The sequence below is a fragment of the Capra hircus genome, chromosome 15 (assembly GCF_001704415.2).
Source record: "Capra hircus breed San Clemente chromosome 15, ASM170441v1, whole genome shotgun sequence".
Classification (NCBI taxonomy): Eukaryota; Metazoa; Chordata; class Mammalia; order Artiodactyla; family Bovidae; genus Capra; species Capra hircus.
In genome coordinates, this window is record NC_030822.1 from 28,416,164 (window position 1) to 28,431,263 (window position 15,100).

The 15,100-nt window shown below is 44.9% G+C and overlaps 1 protein-coding gene across 1 annotated transcript; it reads right to left on the bottom strand.

Moving 5' to 3' along the window:
- On the bottom strand, window positions 956-5,621 carry RPS3 (ribosomal protein S3). The gene is made up of 7 exons (XM_005689986.2): window positions 5,536-5,621; window positions 4,574-4,704; window positions 4,209-4,302; window positions 3,239-3,333; window positions 2,005-2,192; window positions 1,377-1,573; window positions 956-1,029 (listed from the first exon to the last, which is right to left on the bottom strand). The coding sequence occupies exons 1-6, from the start codon at window positions 5,563-5,565 to the stop codon at window positions 1,380-1,382; spliced, it is 732 nt and encodes a 243-aa protein (XP_005690043.1). The 5' UTR covers window positions 5,566-5,621; the 3' UTR covers window positions 956-1,029; window positions 1,377-1,379.

Below are 15,100 nucleotides of genomic sequence, written 5' to 3' on the forward strand. Positions count from 1 at the left end.
TCAATTCCACTAACACTGACAAAAACAACTAAGGTATTACCGTCTAGCCAGTAGAAACATCCAATGCTGTTAAAAAGGGGACAACACAGATCTCAGTATGCTCTCAACGTAATTCACTACCTTTAGTCTTGCAGGATTTTCATGCCAGCCTGTCCCTCACTAGTCTCACCTGAATAAATGAAGACAATCCAGTTTCTTACAAATACACACCAGTATGTTGCTGCTGCTGCTAAGTCACTTCAGTCGTGTCTGACTCTGTGCGATACCACAGACAGCAGCCCACCAGGTTCCCCCCTCCCTGGGATTCTCCAGGCAAGAACACTGGAGTGGGTTGCCATTTCCTTCTCCAATGCATGAAAGTGAAAAGTGAAAGGGAAGTCGCTCAGTCATGTCTGACTCTTAGCAACCCCATGGACTACAGCCTACCAGGCTCCTCCATCATGGGATTTTCCAGGCAACAGTACTGAAGTGGGGTGCCATTGCCTTCTCCACATATCAGTATAAAACTCTTTAAATCATCAGACTGAACGGTAGTTAATTTAAGTACCCTTTATACTTTCCTAGAGGATAATGGTTAAGAGAACAAGGACACAGAGATGTAGATTCTGATCACAGCTCTATAATGCTTAGGTGAACCTACTTCTGAACATCAGGCTCTTCAGCATTTGCTTTCCTTTAACCCCAAATTTCAAGTTGAGGCAATCAAGGTGCTGTCCTGTTAATATATTATCAGCCTTCACCATCACCAGATTTACTCCCCACAAGGACAGGGTTTGGTTACTTCTGCTTGGGTTCTCTCATTCTGCCCCTCTCCTCACACGGAAACGAACAGGATTTTTAAGGGAAGCACAGAAACACTGTGAACCAGGCAGTCCTAAGAATCGATCAAGCAATGCTCCCACGGGGTGACATGACCCTCAGCCTGAATCCTAGATGCACAGTCTGGTAGGCCACATGTCTTTTAAAAAGATTTTATTAAAGGTCTTTGCAGAGCAACATTCAGATTCCAGATCCAGCGGCCAAGGAGACCTAAAAGCAAACAAAGTACAGTAAGAACAGAAAATTCACCTGAGTATCGGGTTTGCAGGGAAATTAATACACAGAGAATATCTAGGAACAAACACCACAACAGGCACTAGGCATAGGTGAGGCCTGTCACCATTTTAACGGATTGTGGGAGGAACAGCTAATTACTAGTAAGAGTGACCTGAAACTTTTGAACTAAAGACAGTGCAAACACTCTTCCCAAAAGAATACCAGGGCTAAATGAATCCCTGGCTCCAATCTGAGTCCTCTCATGTAAAGCAAGTGTAACCTTTTTATTCACTAGGTGGAATACTGTTCCATTATGCCCCAAGAGGCCCTTATAGACATACCTATTATGCTGTGGGTACCGGCTGGGGCATGGCAGGCGGCTCTGGCTTCCCACCCTTCTGTTCAGAGATGGGAGTGGTGGGCAGTATTTCATCTTTGGGTTCCACAATGCTCACATGATCAGGCAGAGGCTTCTTAGGGCCAATCTTACCAGTTGGGTCCCAAGGCAGCATGATCTTTACCTTGATGCCCAGCACACCTAGAAGATGCCACAGTTAAGACCTACCTATAGTTCCACTGCCCCCCACTACACAACAGAACAGAGCAGAAGGAAGAGAAGAACAGGTTACTCAAGCATCCTGTGTCTGGCCCCTTCTCAGACAAATGCCTCTAATCAATCAATGAACAGGACACTTTGCAAAAGGAACCCATGCACAGCGCCACAGAACGTGGCACCGACAAGGACCGAGAGCAGAACGTGCCTTTTCTGACTCGTCATCGTATCATCACGGAAGGGTACACCAGTGGCAGAGACAAGGACAAACCAACTCTCTTCAATGAAGCAAACAATGAGCCCAAAGAGAACAAACATGTTCCACTACATCCCAGATTCCCCAAACACTGGAGAGCATATGTAAAACCACGTCTACCCATTCAGGCCCACTGCACCAAGCACTCCTGGCTACTCACCCTGTCTGAGCAGCACATGGCGCACGGCGGTGTCAACATAGTAGTTAACAGGGTCCCCACTGTGGATCATGAGGCCATCCACAAACTTCATGGATTTAGCCCTCTGTCCTCGAAGTTTCCCAGACACCACGACCTCGCAGCCTTTGGCCCCACTCTCCATGATGAACCGCAGCACACCATAGCAGGCCCTTTGGGTGCACAAGAGACAGAGCGCCATGTGTCATCACCAGACATGCCCACCCAACCCCACCCTCCCTCAAAACAGAACTCAGCCTGCACTTGAACACTTTCAATGTTCCTTTAATGTGAGTAAGTGTGACCAGAGCCTGACATCAAGTTCCTTCCAATCAAGCGCTTTCCAAACTTGGCTGAACACTATAGAATCATCTCAAGGTCAAAATGAACCACTCAAACTTCAGTGTGTGCAAAATTCACCTGGAGGGCTTATGAAGACAGGTTGCTGGGCTGTATTCCCCTCACTCCCCAATTCAGTGAGTCTGGGTTGGAAACGGAAAATGTTTATTTCTCATCAATTCTTACTGGCAATACTGATGCTGGCCCAGGTACCAAACTTATCACCATTGTACGTGGTGGAGATGGCAGTCAAACCGGGTATGCAGTCTTCTGCACATCCTTGCCTACAGCATTCCTCCCATGGGAACCTGTCTACAGCACAGCTTTCACATCCCTCCTCTGTTGAAAAACCTCCCAAGGTTCTGCATTAAGGATTAATGAATTCCCAACACCCGAGCAAGGCATTTTATTTACTCCAAGTAGTGAAATTACTCAAGGAACTGCCAGCTGAAATCTTATTAGCAAGCCCAGCTCCGGGGCCAATCTAACCACCTCATGTCCTCTGTTCCTCACATCACTATCTATAAATACCTACTGGGCATACTTGACTAGATTTTAAGCTCTCTCATCAGCAATGAGTCTTCTCTCTTGAATCCCCAGAGTTACCACCACACAATGTATGTGAATGACTTCAACATGAATCCAAACCATTCCCCACCCCCATCCTACGCTCATACTCCCACCGTGCTCTACTAACACCACTCGCTTTTTTAAACACTTGTCTTTACTAGTCTTTCTAACTAGGCTGCAACATGGATTGACAATGTCTTATTGTTAAAGCCCTCAGAGACTAGCTGAGCCTGTCAGAGTCCACTTACTAAATTAACAAAATAGCTGATATACTGATTCACAAAAGGACACAATTCATAAGGACTCTTACCTCCGCACAGCAAGGCCTCCTAGGAGTTTGTAACGCAGAGACTCTGCCTGGGCAATGGCACACAGTCCTCTTGTGGCTACCTTTTCAGCATAAAGCTTTAAAGAAAACAAGGCACATTCTTAAACTTGTTACACTCAACACCGTTTTCAACTAAAAATCAGCACATTCATGATTCAAGCAGACACCACTCTATGTATCACTATATTTGTTCTCATTTAGTGGATGAGTGTGCAACCCTATTGGCTACAGCCCACCAGGCTCCTCCTCTTCTCCAGGCAAGAATACTGGTGTAGGTTACCATGCCCTCCTCCAGGAGATCTTCCTGACTCAGGGACTGAACCCACGTCTCCTGCATTGGCATGCAGATTCTTTACCAGTAAGCCACCTGGGAAGCCCTTCACTGTACTACCCAAGTATTAAAGCACTTCTAATGCCCACATCTAACAAACACTCAGGGACGTAGACTGAACTGAACCGTTCCTCATTTTTCTCCCACCCCCACCTCTTTCCACAGCCAAATCATGGAGATCAATGGGCAGCCAACCTCTCCTATGTATCATTACTAATTCCAAGATGGGTATAAACTGCTGCCAACTGCTTATTAAAAGACCTTCAACAAAATACCAGTCCATTTGTAATACTCACTGATCACAAGTAAGCTTTCAGGGTGATAATATGAGTTTTCAGAAGTACCATCCTAAAGAGGGCTTCCCTGGTGGCTCAGATGGTAAAGAATCCGCCTGCAATGTGGGAGACCTGGGTTCAATCGCATGGTTGGGAAGATCCCCTGGAGGAGGGCATGGCAACCAGCTCCAGAATTCTTGCCTGGAAGAATCCCCATGGACAGAGAAGCCTTGGGGCCATGGGGGTCACAAAGAGTTGGACACGACTGAGCGACAAAGCACAGCACCATCCTGAAGAGCCATTTCTAGCTCCAGAGTAGCCTCTGGCACAAGCCAGGATCACTCACCTCTACACTGCCTTCAGGGAAGCCGAATCTCTTCTGAACCACAGCAGTCAATTCCCGGATCCGCCGGCCCTTCTCACCAAGTACATTCTGTGTCCTGGGGAAAATGAAGAGTGACAATTCACAGCTCTCATAACATTACAGATGTAATTTTAAACCTTGCACACATGTGGTAGTAAAAATCTAATTCATCTGACACAAGAAAGCATAAATTTTGGATGACAAGAACTAAGAGATTATCTTTTTTTTTAATGCAGCTTAAAAACTCATTCACTACGACTCAACTGTTTTTCTGCTACGTTTACAGAAGAAATCACCTTAGTGCAGACAACAATTACAGGTGATGGCCAGAAAAATGAATTTTTTACCTGGTGGCCAAGATAATGATCTCTGTCCTGGTTGGTGTAACTCGGACCTCAACTCCAGAGTACCCATCTTCGGCCAGCTCCCGAGTGAGAAACTCGTTCAGTTCAGCTTTGAAGATGCCATCAGCGACAAACTAACCAAAAGTAAAATGAAAATGAGGATCTGGACATGGACTCAGGTTTCTAGCCCAGTCAATGCAACCCTGATCAAAATTCAACACCTCCAACCAACGACCCATCATTAATTATTTTGCCTTGTTCCAGAGAAAACATAGCAACCCTTCTCAGACAAATGCCTCTAAGTCATCTTTTCGAAGTTAACTTTGACCCAGGCCCTTAAAACTGTGCCACAGAACGCGGCACAGGGTAGGGGTCACCTGGACAAAGAGAACACCTCCAGTCAGACTCGTCATCTCCTCTTCATTGAAGGGTTTTAAATTATCAAACCGTTTCCCCCAGGTCCCTTCCCTCTATTTCCCCAGAACGTTTCCTTGACCCCAAGATAGAACAAGAAATTGTCAGTAACCTTCCAAACTGAGGTCCTTGGGGTTAGAAGCCTGAACCCAAACACGCCTAGGAAGGCGGCAAGCAAACACTGCTACCTCCCTTTCTCAAAGCTATCATTCAATGAGGGAAAAGGCTCAGGCATTCAAAACATCACGTTTAGTAACTTTACTAACTACTGACTAAGAAAGGCTCACAAGCGCTCCTCCACGGCAGGAGGAGCCCTCAGTGCTCATCTCTGCTCTCCGCCCGGAACCGGCAGAAATCCTTCTCTCCCATCCCAGCCATACCGCTCTCAGCAGCCTGCGCTCAATCCACCGCCATCCGCAGCCCACGGGAAAGCGACACAGTCCGGCCGCTGCCCCGGGTATAGCGAAGAGCTATAGGTCTCGGAATAGCACCCAGAGAGGCTCCTGACCCGTGAAACGCCACTTCCCTACAACCGGGCCCCGGGATCTCACCTTCCTCTTTTTGGAAATTTGCACGGCCATCTTGCCGACGCGAGCCGCCGAAAGGAAAGGAAGTGGCAAGCGGGCGGAAGTGCGTATAAAGGGCGCTGTGCGACGACAAAGAACTGCGCGACGTCGATGCCTGTGAGCGCTCATGGGAAGTGTAGTTTTCACTTTGGTAAAAGGAAAGAAAAGCGCGGTGCAAGGGTTGATGCTTTTGAACTGTGAGGTGTTGGGGAAGACTCTTGAGAGTTCCTTGGACTGCAAGGAGGTCAAAGCAGTCAATCCTAAAGGAAATCAATCCTCAGTATTCATTGGAAGAACTGATGCTGAAGCTGAAGCTCCAATACTTTGGCCATCTGATGCAAAGAGCTGACTCATTGGAAAAGACCCTGATACTGCCTTTAGAAAGACTAAAGTCAGGAGGAGAAGGGGAGGACACAAAGGATGAGACGGTTGGATGGCATCACCGACTCAATGGACATGAGTTTGAGCAAACTCCGGGAGATGGCGATGGACAGGGAAACCGGGCGTGCTGCAGCCCATGGGGTCGCAAAGAGTTGGACACAACTGAGCGGCTGAACAACAACAATATCCAGAAAGCTGGGGCTTTCCAGGTGGCACTAGCGGTAAAGAACCCGCCTGCAAATGGAGGAGAGAGAGTGGTGAGGGGTCGATCATAGGGATGAGGGGTCGATCTCCAGGTCAGGAAGATCCACTGGAGGAGGGCATGGCAACCCACTCCAGTTTTCTTGCCTGGACGATCCCATAGACAGAGGAGCCAATATCTCAATCAGAGCTTTAAAAATTCAGAGAAGTTTAGAGTCCAGTTCTCATCAGTTTAATTAGAGCCCAGTTCTCATCAGTTTAAAACCAAGTATAAACACACACTTATCTGCTCACTTTATTCTTTAATGAAATAAAAGAATAAAAAAATAAAAGCACTTTTGGGCTGAAAGCCCTCAAAGGAATTCACTGAGGCACCTATTTCTTCCAATTTATGTCCACTTCCTCTGTTGCAAACTGATAATATATATATAATATGTCTTAAATATTCTAAGGGCTGTTTTAGGACTTTATATTATTAATTCATTACCTCTACCTCACGTTCATAAAGTCTTACAGCTTGTAACAGAAGTCACGATAATGGCTCGCAATTCTTTTTCAATTAAAAAAATCTCCCCTCACAGATTTTATTACAAAAAATTTCAAACATACAGAAAAGTTGGAAGAACTGTACAGTGTACACCCATATATGCATCCCTTAGGTGCTGCAATTAACATTTTTTTCTGTATTTGCTTTATCAGATATTTATCCTTGCCTCTATCCACCTAACAATGCATCTTTTGATACATTTCAAAGTTACTTTCAGGCATCAGGACGCTTCACGCCTTAAACTTTCCCAACAGTTTTTTTTTTTTTTTCAGTTTTATTGAGAAATAATTGACATACATCAATGTATAAGTTTAAGGCAAACAACATAATGGCTTGATTCACTTATATCATTAAATGATTACCACAAAAGATTCAGATAACATCCATCATCTTATATAGATACAAACATAAATTGAAAAAAGAGAAAAGGTTTCCTTGTGATGAACACTTTTATTTTAAATCTGAAGTTTATTTCTATTTAAAAAATTAGAAAATTTCTTTATAAAACTGTTTTATATTTTTCTTAAAAATACAGAAATATCTAGCAAAATTGTGGCCCCACATTTCCTCATACCAGCACTCTCCTTTCCCGTTATATGGGAAAGGGTTTTCCAATGTGCCACGGTTCCTGACAGCTTCGCTCACTGGTTGTCTGGTCCTAGAAGCCATCTGAGCTTTTGCCAGCACTGAAACACCTCTGATGCTGAGATGCTCTGATCCTATAGTCATGGCCTTAACAGAGTTCTGGGGGGACTCTGTACAGAGGGACCAGAGAAGATGGAAAGAAATGGATGAACCAAAGAGACTTGCTGTGGATCTAATGTACCTTGGTGATGGACTGAGGTTGAGGGGAGAATTGAAAATGACATCACGGCTAGATGCTTAGTGACAACCCTCACTGAGGTAAGGAAATCAGGAATAGGCTTTTTCTCCATGTCTCTCCCTCTGTCACTTCCTCTAGAATTGGGCCTCCTCTAGCTGTTCCCGTAACTAGCACACTCACCTCACTGGGTTGGAATGGCCTATTTATGTGCTTCTCTCACTAGACCGTAAACTTCCTAAGTGCAGAGACCAAGTCTATTTTGTTCATTACACCCAGAGTCTAGGATATGGCCTGGCTCAGGCCCAGTGTCAATCAAAGTTTGATTATCAAAGAAATTAATTAACAAATTCTGGTTTTAGATCAGTTCTTAGTAGTGTGGCTCATATAAATATCCTTGCATCTTACTGGGATACCCACAAAACCAAGTTGTGGAGACTCAAAGTTAAGGATCAGACCATGGAGAATTCTTTGATGTAAACACCACCTCTGGAGTCTCCATGGTAGTTCATCCCCTGCCCCTTCCCAATGACGCAAGAGGATGCCTGCCTGGGTATTGTCCTCTGGTCCTAGGAGAAAGCCCATGAAGGAAGCCTTTATCATGATGCCTTCCTCTTTATCTACTATAAGAAGACATTATATCACTCAAAATCACACTGTAAAAATAATAGTAGTCACATTACACTGAATTCTAATTAAAAATAGGGAATGTCCTGGTTGTCCAGTGGTTAGGACTCTGCTTTCTCCCAAGGGCCCAGGTTCAGTTGCTGATCAGGGAACTAAGATCCCACAAGCTGCTCGACATGGCCCAAAGAAGAAAAGATATCTGACTTTGGGACTTCCCTGGTGATCCAGTGGTTAAGACTCTGTGCTTCCACTGCAGGGGTGCAGGTTCCATCCCTGGTCAGGGAACTAAGACAAGGCATGCCCCACAGTGAAGCCCCCCCCCCAAAAAATGTTGGGACTGTTAGAGTAAGTTGTTAATCTCTTCCCAAACATCCAAAATGTAAACAGGGTTTACTCAGTTTGGCCGTTCATGCCACAGAAGTGTACCTGGAACTGTGAAGAAAGGGCGATGTGTCTGTGAGGGCCACACAAGTCTTGTCCTGAAATTCCTAGAAATCAAAGGTAAGGCATGCCTGGTTGAATGAATATAGCCCACAGTTTTGGAGAACAGTGTAGTTACTTAAAGACCAGACCAGTGGAATCTCACAGAAAGCATTTAGCATATGTGGATCCAACTAGAGGAGCTTGGCAAAAAAGGAAGAGAGAACTTAGAGTGAAACTGGGTGTGCCTGCCTCCCTGTTCCCTCAGCATGTGAGATGGAGAACTGAAGAGCCCTTCTGCTTAACCAGGCTGTGTAGGTCTTGCTTCCCTGAGGGCCTGCTCTTCCCTGAGGATGAGCATCTAGCTGGGCTGAGTGTTCAGTGACTTATATTTTTTTTTCTACAAGACCCCTGAATAAGCCAACAACTTTTCCTAGTGTTCAATAAAAGAACCAGGGATCTGTGCGAATCCTGAGGGAACACTGGATTCACAGAGAGAGGCTACATCAGTCTCTACTAGAGCCCCTCTTAAGGGATTGCTGTTTGAGGATAATATCCACGCTATTTGGTCATCGCTGTTTTGTTTGTTTACTTATTTGGGCTGCGCTGGTCTCTGCTGCTGTGCATGGCCTTTCTCTAGTTGCAGCGAGCAGGAGCTACTCTTCACTGTGGTGCTCAGGCTTCTCATCGCTGTGGCTTCTCTTGCTGCAGAGCCCAGGCTCTAGGTGCTCAGGCTTCAGCAGTTGCAATGAATAGGCTTAGTTGCTCCAAGGCGCATGGAATCCTCTGAGACCAGGGATCAAAACCAGGTCCCCTGCATTGTCAGGCGGATTTCCAACCATTGGATCACCAGGGACGTCCCAGTCATCAAGTACTTTAGATAGTAACACCTTCAAGTGAAATATGATGATTCCATCGCATTTTCAATGATTTGAATAAAATTCATCAGTGACTCACTCTGAACCTGGAACTGAGTCTCTGACTATCAATAGAACAATATTACAGAATAAATTTCAAAATAGTTTTCATTGTTTTGTTTTATTTGGCCTCGCTGTGTGGCTTGTGGGATCTTAGTTCCCCAATCAGGGATGGAAGCTGGGCCGACAGCAGTGGAAGCACCGGATCCTTACCCCTGGATCACCAAGGAAGTCCCCAAGAGTTTTTAAAATTTACTGTTTTGTATCATTTCTAAAAGGCTCACACTACTGATACCCCTGAAAAAAAAAAGTGAAAGTATTAGTCTCTCAGTTGTGTCTGACTCTTTGTTACCCACATGGACTGTAGCCTGCCAGTCTCCTCTGTCCATGGAATTCTCCAGGCAAGAATACTGGAGTGGGTTGCCATTCCCTTCTTCAGGGGATCTTCTCGACCCAGGAATCGAACCCAGTTCTGTATTGCAGTCAGAGTCTTTACTGTATACCCCTATGTACAAGAAAAAATAAGATCCAATGCACAGAAGAGTGTGAGAAAGAGCACAACCTCACCCTGGAGTTGGGGTGTAATCTGCGTTTTCTTTGTGAAGGCAGCTTGGTGGTACCTCCTACTCTCACTTAAGAGGTCAATTCCCTTTGGCCCAACAAATATGTTCATTTTTATCTACTCAGAAAAACACACAAATGTAAATGAAAGTGGTGCAAGAGTACTTATTATGGTACTACTAATAACAGTGAAAATACAAATTTAAAACAATCTGACAGCCCTTCAGTAAAACAATGGTTATGGGATATTATGCAGCGCTTAAAAAGAATGAGGTGAATCTGTGTATGCACGTGACAAGAGCACCAAGAAATATCACCATGTGACCAAACTTTTTGCAAAACAATATAGACTGTGTAATATATACAGTAAAATAAAATGGATATAAATATACAGGAGGATCTGGAATAGTATTGGAGAAGGTTTAGGGGCAATTTATTGCTTGACTTTTCTTATAAGAATATTTTCATGTATCATTTGTGAAATTTATTTTTTTATTTTTTGGGCACACCACAAGGCATGAAGGATCTTCCCTGGCCAGGGATCACACCTATATCCCCTGTATTGGGAGCACAGAGTCTTAACCACTAGACCCTCAGGGAAGTCCCACTGGTAAAATTTTAAATGTATAAAAATGGGAAAAAATGGAAGGGCCACATAAAGATATGGATTTCTGATCATGTGGCCACTTTTGAGACACTGTGACTGTCCCAACCTCCAACGCCAAATCCTATAATCCTTTCTTCTGGAAGCTCAGAATAAAGAAAAGTTTATTCTTCTAATCAGACTATAAATCTATATGGTCCCACATGGCAGTCACTGGCCTCACAGGGCTATTGAGCACTTGAAATGTGGCTGGTCTAAGTGGAAAACTGCCGTAAGTGTAAACATACTCCAGATTTCAAAATATATTTTTAAAAAAGACCATCTTATTAATAATTTTCATATTAGTTACATGGTGAAACAGTAATTTTTAGATGATGGTGGTGGTTTAGTCGCTAAGTTGTGTCCAACTCTTGTAACCTCATGGACTGTAGCCTGCCAGGCTCCTCTGTTCATGGGATTTCCCAGGCAAGAAGACTGGAGTGGGTTGCCATCCCCTTCTCCAGGGGATCTTCCTGACCCAGGGATTGAACCCAGGTCTCCACTGAGTTAAACAAAATATGCTATTAAAATTAACCTCATCTGTTTCTTTTGCTTTTTTTTTTCAAGTGGCTACTAGAAAATTTAGTTACATACGTGGCTTCCACTCATGACTCTTATATTTCCTTTGGATAGTGCTGCCCTAATCCCTTCAACCCCAGAAATCAATGACGTCTTACATCTTTCTTTCCATGAGATTAGGCACAGTGGCAGAGTGTAGGCACTTATTTCCCAGATTTACAGCTGAATTATGTGCCAATTTTGTTTTCCTGTTTGTGTGGGATGCTGGGAAATTCAGAACTGTTTCATGCAAATTCCTGAAATCCTACTCTGACCCACATCAGCTCTGGACAGGAGCTACGGTGGAGGAGGCCCCTCAGGCAGAATTCAGCTTTGTTCCTGAAGCCAGAGAAGTGAGACTTTTACAGCGCCCTCTTCCATATCCACAGGACCTTTTTCTTCTATAAAATGAGTCCCCTGGTGGTCTAGTGGTTAAGGCTCGGCACTTCCACTGCAGGAAGTGTGGTTCAGTGCCTGATCAAGAAACTTAGATCCTACATGCCACACAGGGTGGCCGAAATATAAAAATTAAAATTAAATGGGATGGAAATAATCTCTAACCCACCCATAGGATGGTTGTGAGATTAAATTAATCAACACAGGCAAAGTATTTAATACTTAGTACATAGTAAACATAGTAGTGGAACATAATAGTGTTACTAAAGGTTGGGGTTTGGCTGCTTGACACTCAAAAGCCAACAAAGAGGCAAGTCTGGTGGAAATGAAAGTTTGCTTTACTTTGGAGGCTGGCAACCTATGGGGAGGGCAGCCTCCCATCCAAAGACTTCCCATCACTGACAATCAGTGGGCAAGAACTTTTATAGATGAAGGAATGGAGCTATATTCAGAAACAGCACAGTCAGCTTTAAAAGTCATCTTGAAATTGGTCTTGCAGGGCCCTGATCAGGGTCGTCTTCATTGTTTTAAGTACAGTGAGTCTTTAGTTCCAGGGTCTGTTTGTTCCCGTTTCTCTGAGCCCAATTCTCGCGGTCGTGGCAGTTTATATCTGGGCTACAGTCTGGTCATCACGTAGTTAACTTCTTCCACCTGGGGGGGGCGGTCAGTCTCTGTGAGACAGCTCAAAGGCTCAGAATATTATCTATAGCCCTTGAAGAGGAGCTAAAGATCCTTGACTATGCTTAATGACTAAACTATTACTATTTAGTCTTGTTAGACGATTTTCCTTTGTTTCATCATTTCCTCACTTCTCTGATTAAACTTATTTTTTGGCTAAAGTTTTTCCATAGACAAAAGGCAGGCTGAGGACCTGAGGGGCAAAGGTCATAGGGTCCTGCACCATTTCAGTAAGTCCTGAAACAGCATTAGTTACTACTACTTTGATCCACCGTCCATATCAGATCATGGGGACATTGAATCTGGCACAGCTCCTGCCCTCCAGAAACTCAGAGTTGGGGCTGGGTGCTGGGGATACAGATAAGTAAGTAAGTGTGATAAGCATCATAAGTGTCAAGGTAGGGACAACAGGGTACTGAGAAGGGCGGAGTGTTGGAGACGATGTCACAGAGCTCCAACCCTTGAAGTGAGGTTTACAGGACACCCAACACTTAGGCAGACACGTAAGTCAGAATGAATGCGAGCAAAAGAAGGACTCCCCCAGTATTATGAAAATAGCTTCTGATTAAAAAAATAAAACACATTCATAAAAAATTGAAAAGATAGAGAAGCAAATAAATACGCCACTCTTTTGGTGAAGCAGCGTAAACATTTCGGGACACGTGTTTCCCGGTCTCTCTCCAGGCAGTAAGATGCTCTGTGATGAATGGTGTACACCTGCAGCGTCACACAGACGGGATCACTGCAATGCATGGGCGCCACTGAAGGATGCTGGTGTCCTGCCAGGAGGGTCTCCAGGAGTGGACAGCTTGGTCAGGGGGCAGGAGGGTGCAGAAATAATGAAGCCAGCTCATTCTGTTTCATGTCCCACTGCTACCACTTACAAGCTTTGTGATCTCAGGCAAGTCACTTAACCTTTCTGAGTCTCGGACTCCTTGCTTTGAAAGGGAAGAAATGACCATTAACCTCCTGGATTTCTGTGACTGAATAAATGGTGTCTTTAAAGCACTCTGCATAGTGCCTAGAATGTGGAAAGTGTTCGTTAAATGGGACAGATTATCACTGCTTTTAGTGTAAATAAACAACTTGGCACTTAGGTTGATGCTAACCTTCAATGTTTTTGGTTAGGGTGAGTCAACTTGCTAACACTAACATGTAGGCCCACACCTCTGCTCTTTGTAGAAGGCCATGACACACCAATTCCTTTCACACACACCAGGCACAAATATATTTGCTATGGGTAGAAAGACCAGACTATAATAATGTATGGGGCAGAGAAGTCTTCCTTAAAAGAATGATATGGGAAAAATTGGGTCAGAGATCAGGCAGCGGAAGCAGAAAGACATGGCCAAGGGACTGAAAAAGGCCAAGGAGTTCCTAACTCATCAGGCTTCTTCCTGGTCTGGGGAGGTGGGGCCCGAGGATGGCGGCAACAGGGACCTGCCCCATGGCCAGTAAGGGCTAGGAGGGAGAGGGCAGGGCGTAGGCAGGCAGGTTAAAAAGACCTTTCCTGAGGGGATGCTACCAAACTCAGCTCAAGGACGGCGAACACAGCTGGAGTACGCAGAGACAGTAAGTTTGTCTAGTTTGATTTTGGAAAGTGGAAACCATCATTCCTAAATCGGCTCTCCCAAAGTGCTGCATACTTTGCCCTCTGACGGCCACAACTGACAACTACAGGGCCTTGATCACCTTTCCCAATAAAGGGGAGGGGAGGGGAGGAGAGGGGAGGGAAGGGGTGGGGTGGGGGTGAAGCTGCTGCTCCCCGCCTCAGACACTCTCCACCCTTTTGTCTGGGCAACTGGGCATTTTTGGTTAACCTTGTGCAAGGGGCTGAGAATATGGCACAGTACATAACTGGGAGGTGAGCATTCTCCGCAAAAAAAAAAAAAAGCGGCCAGAGCCTGGCTTCCCAGGATTTGACTAGTGGAGTTCATACGTTAGGGCTGAATTTACCGTGACTCCACTGAGGTGACTGGAGGATAGGACCAAGATGGTAACAAGTCAGTGCTACCAACTGCCTAGCTTCCTGCCCAGAGCCAGGCCGTATGAACGGGTGACTGGTTAGCTCAGAGATAAAGGGAGTGGGCAGGAGCCAAGGCCTGGCATGAAGCCATCACTGGGATACAATGCGGGGCTGGCTGCCTCTCTATAGCAACAAGTGCTTTGGGCTTTTGTAGAGAGAAGTCATTAGAACTCTTTGATCTAGTTCTCCAGACTCTGATTTCACAGGCTCAGAAGCCCCAGAAAGGGTCCAGGCTCTTGTTACCTCTACTGAGCCTTGTGCTTCCCCAGAGAGACAGTGGCCATGTCTGCTTCATGAATGTTGCAGGCCTCCACACAGCCAGTGAGCTGGGGAGAACCGGGAGTAGTGGGACTCGTCTCCACTGCTGGTGGGGGGAATGTAAATTAGCACAGCTGCCTTGGAAAGTTTGGTATCCTGAGGAATGTTGGCTGTGGGCCCCCAGATCCCAGCAATCCCACTGCTGAGTTATACAGCCAGAGCGCTGATCTTCATTTTTTGTGCTCACGTTCTCTCTACAAGAGTTTGAAGGATGCAGTTTTCCTTTCTCCATTCCAAGTTACGCAGAACTTTTCATCCTAAGTATAGGTAGAACTTTTCATCCTAAGTATAAACAAATTCAGAAAGATTATAATTTCCAGTATCATCATAATGTCAACTCTTAAAAATAAAGCAGTTAGTCATTCTTTTAAATATATCCATAGGAATATAAATGCCACAGTGATTCGAACTCACAATTTTCCATTTTAAAGATAGACACATTTTTCTTGAACAGATG

What these genes read in the sequence shown, in the direction of transcription:
- RPS3 (XM_005689986.2), bottom strand. Translation starts at nt 5,565, where the DNA reads ATGGCCGTGCAAATTTCCAAAAAGAGGAAG. An exon ending in TCCCTGAAGGCAGTGTAGAG is followed by an intron (nt 3,334 to 4,208) that starts GTGAGTGATCCT and finishes TTTTCTTTAAAG; the next exon opens with CTTTATGCTGAAAAGGTAGC. An exon ending in GGAGGCCTTGCTGTGCGGAG is followed by an intron (nt 2,193 to 3,238) that starts GTAAGAGTCCTT and finishes GTGCACCCAAAG; the next exon opens with GGCCTGCTATGGTGTGCTGC.